Raw genomic sequence first — 5,695 nt, 5'->3', positions numbered from 1 at the left:
TATAAAAATTATGAGAGGTTGCCTAGAATTTAATGCAAAGTTAGGGTTGATTTTCTTGATCAATTTAACTCACCTTACTTCTTCACTTGATTTTTTGCTTCAACTCATTTTTCACAAGATTTCATTCTTTCCAACCATCTCTATAGCCTTCGATTCACATTTTTCATGCTCATATTTTTCCTTTTTTGGTTTTTCTTGGCCCTCATCTTCCTCCACAAATCTCAAATCTACTCTTGTTAACGGTTTGATCTCCTTTCTCTACCTTGGTCAAAGTGAATATCTTCTTTACATTTTTTTTATCTCTTTGTTTTGTAATTAAGCTCAAAATAATTGTTAGCGTTATATCTAAGGTCTTGGCACCAATTCTTACTAAAATGAGTTATTTGAGTCATTCATATTGCATAACTCATACCATATATGTGCCTTTGGAACACATATTTTGGCTCTAATAAGCCCCTTCAACATTATTTCTAACTTGAGCAAGTGCATTAACATTAGGGGTGCTATGTCACGGAGGACAACTTCAAAGGGAGGGGGTGGGGTGTAGGGTGTGTGGGAGCAAATAAGATATCATTTTGTCACAACTATTTTGAAGAAAATATGCACCCCTTCCTATGACAATAATGAAACAACCATGTCAATTGCACATGCATGGTGTTACCTTCACCAAGAGGTAAAGTAGGAGAGATTCTCATAGCAGCCACACATGTTCATTTATGTTCATGAGCACCTAGATAACCTAAGAATATATTTGGATATAGATGTCCATGTCCAAATGATTCAATATTATAGTATAAGAGTTATGTAATGAGAATATAAACCTTTTCATGCATTAGAGAGAAAGGGCAAGATGTTTCAGCTATCATATTTAGTTGAGAGTGGTCTTGAATATATATGTTGATAAGTTCCACAATGGTGGAGCATGTCGAAATCATGTCGCATTTTACAACATCTTTGATCAAAGAATCATCTCATAGGCATTGAATATGTGTGAAGATTCATTCAAGTGTGTTTGTAGTATTTACATGGCTTTTACTATTTATACATGTTTTCAGCTTATCCACATGGTTCGCTTGCCAATGGATTTCAGCTTTTGTACAAAAGTTCAAAATGCCTTTTGACTTATGGGTACTGGTCAATCAGCTTTACACTAAATGCATGATCAGATATTTATGGTATGTGGCATCTAGCCAATAAGAGATGAAACAAAGTTGCTAACTAAACCTAATACATCAACAATACCAAAATTTTCAAAATGTTTTCCTACACCCTGAATATCCTATCAAAAAGAAATTCTAACACAAAAAATATCTCAAGATAGAACTAACTCCTCTCAATCTGGTTCAATTTCTAAAAGAACAGTTGTACTGTCCATCATAGATTCAAGAGTTCTTCAAATTAATCACTTTCTAATAAAGACAACGGCAAGCCCTAATCACTCTTGCGATTTTTTTTAACCATTTGTACACATTAACATAGAGAGAAAAAAAAAAAGCACTTTTGTTTAATTGAAGTGCAATCAATCAAAGCTTATTTTCGCATAAGGTTGCCCATGCCAATATGCAAACTATAGAAGGAAGAAATATAAACAAAGAGAGTCTACACCAAGAAATAAAACCTAGATCAATCCAGTTATAGTGCTTCTAATAAAATTAAGTGGCTGGTAGCAATTACTGGTACGTTGCTCTAAATGTATACCCATTTCTTATGGAAGAAAGAACAATCATATTATGCTAAGAGCGAGCCCTGTTATTTCATAGGATGATCCTTGTTCAATGCAACATGAAGGCTGGTGCCTGCGGTAGTTGAAAGTTATACCCATTCCATAGCAGGATATTCTCCCTGCACACATACTTGCAGGTCATTAATCATGTGCCATAAGACCTAACATCCAACAAAGCATTCTGTAAGTTGATGATTAAGAAATTTACAATGGTAATACGAATTGGCCTTCTTGAAATGGATGGTAGTCACTGCCTGCTTCCACTGCAACCTGAAAAGGTAATATGAAAATGAAATACGATAAGCTTCAAGTAACAAGATAGAATAGAAATTGACAAGAGAGAAATATCAATTCTTACAACTTTCCAGCCAAGTTGAGAGAAGCAGTTGCTACAATAGATATAGGTGATCTTGGCAGCTTGAAAGTGTCCGTGGTCATGGACAATCATTCTATTAGGCTCTAGTTCTGGTTCTCGAAGCCGTAACTGTGGACTGCGTAGACACCTCCTTTGGTTAGTTCAAGTGGGAGATTCAAAAATGTCTTTTTTTTGTTTCTAATTTATCCTAAATTTCTATTCCAATGTTTAGATTGCTAGGAAGCAAAGAGAGGGAACGAGTTCTTATTTTATTTCTCCACTTTCTTAAAGTTGAAAAATAAGACCCCGTTTGAGAATGTTTTAAAAAACTATTATCAAAGAACAGTTTTTGAGTTCTAAAAAAATAATACAAAAATTTTCTAATGTTTTTTAAAATAGAAGTTTATCTGACCCGTTTTCTATGTTTCTAAACATTTCTTAAATATTTATAATGCTTTATTTACGGTCATTATCCACATTTTTATAATTATTTTAAAAAAATCTAGAAAATAAGTGAAAACAATTAAACACTAATTAAAATATGTTTTTGAGAAGTGCCTTTTTTTAAAAAAAAAAATTGTTTTCTCTTAAAAAATCACTAAATACAAATGTATTTTGAAGTGACCATCAGACAAGAAAGATCCCTCCTCTAGTACACCTATACAACACATATCATGACTATAAAGATCTTAAAAATAAACATTATGCGTTTAATACATGAACATCATAACACATTTAACCCGTTTATTAATAGATTATATTGAATTATATATAAGTTTTTAGTGATAACATGTTAACATGATTCTAACTTGTTAACCTCATGAACACTATTTTAATCCATTATATAATTTATTTAACCTATTAAAATATTTAAAGTAAGAAAAATGTTATTTTTTAAGTATTTTTTTGTTACTTTAACTTTTAAATTTTATTTTTTAAAATTAATTAATTTTATTAGTTAATTTTAACTATAGCATATATTTATACAAAAGATAAATTTAAAATTCAATTTTATACTTTTTGTCATTTTATTTAATATTTAAATTATAAAATATTTTTAATCTTTGTAATGAAATATATACAATTTTACTTATTTATTTATTTTTTTAACTACATGATATTTACAAATAAAAAATAGTTTGAATTTGTATAATTTTTAAATATATAAAATTAATAAATTTAGATGGATTAAACAAGTCATTTTGACATAATTAAGTATACAAATTAAACGAGTTAGATGAATTAAACTACCCAAATTCAATGTGTTTATTAAATAAGTTATATAAGTTAACACGACTAGAACGTATTAAAATTCATGTAATTTTCAAGTTGGTTGATGGTTCTTTATCAAAATTGCCAATCCTAGTTAAAGTAGGTTTATTAGAATAACTTGCAAAAAAAAAAAAAAAAAAAAAAAAAAAAACCATATCATCTCTTATAGTTAAAATTATATACTTAAATTATAAAATTCAATCCCAAAAATCTAGCTAAAGAGAATGAACCATTAAAAAGGTTTCTTGATAAAATATAGAATACAAAATTATAAAATAATTTCATGTAAATAAATGAAAAAGTAAATTTTTTTGTCCAAATATATGAGATTTTGAAAAAAGATAGTTTGAGTACTTTAAAAAAAAATTGAAAAATAGATTATGATAATGTTAATATGAAAAAAAAATGAAAATTAAGTATCAATATTAAATAGTTTTACAAAATATTTAGTTTGTTTTGTTTTTTAAGTTTATCTAAGATATATAAAAATGATTTCATTTAAATTCAAATATATCATTAAAAGAATATGACTTTGAATCATCAAATATTAAAACTTCATTAGGAATATTTGAGAGTAATTTTATTTTTTTATTTTTACTATATTTATTTTAAAATTTTAAATTAAAGTTATATTTGTAAAGAGGGCAACAATTTCTTTTATACTTTTTATTTTCAAAAGTTCCTCATTAGCTAAGGATCCTTTTCTTTTCTTTTTCTTGCTTTTTTAAAAATAAAAAATAAAAATTATCATGCCCCTCACTCAAAATGTCAAAGACAAATACAATTTAAGACTATTTTCATTGTAACAAAACAAAACAAAACAAACGAGGAATCTAACCTCTAAGATGCAAATGATATCCAAATCTCTTTAAAGGATGAAAAAAAAACATACAACATTTCATCATATGAAGAACGTATAATTATCTCACATGATGTCTGTGATGAAGAAGCTTCCAACATGATTAATTAGTCCCATCTTTGTCTGCAAAAACAAAATCAAAACAAGATCAAGACTAGAATGAAGAGGTGACCATTTAAAAAATAAAAATCATATTTTAAAAGGATTTATATGATTATGTTTGGTTCCGAAAAATATTAGGAAAAGAAAAAAATATTAAAGAAAATGAATTTTTTTTTATACTTGGTTTTACTATAAAAAAAAGTAAATATAATTAAAATTAATTTAGAATTTATATATTTTTTAAATTATTTAATCTTATTATAATAGATAAAAAGAAGTAAAATGAGTTTAAAGAAACGTATAAAAACATTTTCTTAAATTAAAATTTTTTTTCTTCACTTTTTCTTTTCATCTTCTTTTTTCTTTCGATTTTATTTTCTGTACATGTTCCCTCAAATTTTTATAAATTCAAACATAACTTGAATATTTATATGTGCAGATAAATAATCTATTATTAAAATCCCTATTAAATCATTTTCAAAACTACGACTTTAAAAAGATATGCAAGTATAATATACAAGCAAGCATGCGGACCTGTTCTTGTAGAGTGAGGGTTATCGGCGTCTTGACATGATGCTTCCAAGCAATGCCCGTCTCGCAAAAACGACAACAAAAATACTCATGGGATTCTTTTCCCACGTTGGTAGTACCAGTCCAACCAGTCCCTTCCATGAGTTATGAGGCTTAGTGGCGTGTTAAAACAACCAATTAGCTTAAGGAATTATTTATAACGAAGGAAAACTTGTGAAGAAGAAAAAGTCATCATCATTTATCTAATAATTCATTAACAACCACCATGCCAAACCCCACAAAAAAATAGGAGATATTTGATCTATTCAAATTTATATAATATTATTTATTTGTCTACGTTTAATTTATATAAATTACAAAAATAAATAAAAAAAATATGACCAATATCAAATAACTGAAAACTTTAGTACAATATTTCACTTAAATTAATTAGACCATGTTAGAATGTTTATAGGTGAACAATTTTATAACATAATTCTATTTGGGAATGTTTTAAAAATCTATTATCAAAAAATATTTTTTAATTCTAAAAAATAACTTTTAAGAACGGTTTCCAAAGATAATTTTCTAATGTTTTCTAAAATAAAAATCCTTTGGAAACTTGTTTTTGGTGTTTTTCAATATTTTAAAAAAATATTTTTTATTTATAGTGTTTTATTTTTAATCATTTCTATAAAATTTATAATTACTTTTTAAAAATGGTCTTAGAAAATAACTGAAAATAATTAAAATATATTATCAGAAAACACCTTATTTTTTTTTATTTCAAAAAATGTTATCAAAAAATTGTTTTAAAATTATCAAATATGTTTTCAAGTGAGAAAAATCTCATCACAAGGTAGTTACTATAAAG

General features: G+C 26.7%; 1 protein-coding gene across 1 annotated transcript; it reads right to left on the bottom strand.

The window, feature by feature from the left end:
- Positions 1–1,554: 1,554 nt before the first annotated feature.
- On the bottom strand, positions 1,555–4,991 carry LOC117932937. Its single transcript, XM_034854262.1, has 5 exons — positions 4,846–4,991; positions 4,280–4,332; positions 2,082–2,214; positions 1,932–1,993; positions 1,555–1,842 (listed from the first exon to the last, which is right to left on the bottom strand). The coding sequence occupies exons 1-5, from the start codon at positions 4,981–4,983 to the stop codon at positions 1,773–1,775; spliced, it is 456 nt and encodes a 151-aa protein (XP_034710153.1). The 5' UTR covers positions 4,984–4,991; the 3' UTR covers positions 1,555–1,772.
- Between the last annotated feature and the right edge of the window lie 704 nt (positions 4,992–5,695).

The sequence above is a fragment of the Vitis riparia genome, chromosome 16, assembly GCF_004353265.1.
Source record: "Vitis riparia cultivar Riparia Gloire de Montpellier isolate 1030 chromosome 16, EGFV_Vit.rip_1.0, whole genome shotgun sequence".
NCBI lineage: Eukaryota > Viridiplantae > Streptophyta > Magnoliopsida > Vitales > Vitaceae > Vitis > Vitis riparia.
Note: the sequence above shows the minus strand (reverse complement) of the source record. Positions and strands in the feature narration are given on the sequence as shown.

Coding starts and splice junctions, on each gene's coding strand:
- LOC117932937 (XM_034854262.1), bottom strand. CDS start 4,983: ATGGAAGGGACTGGTTGGACTGGTACTACCAACGTGGGAAAAGAATCC. Junction 2,215..4,279: donor TTCTTCATCACAGACATCAT/GTGAGATAATTA, acceptor GTGTCTACGCAG/TCCACAGTTACGGCTTCGAG. Junction 1,843..1,931: donor GGCCAATTCGTATTACCATT/GTAAATTTCTTA, acceptor GTATGTGTGCAG/GGAGAATATCCTGCTATGGA.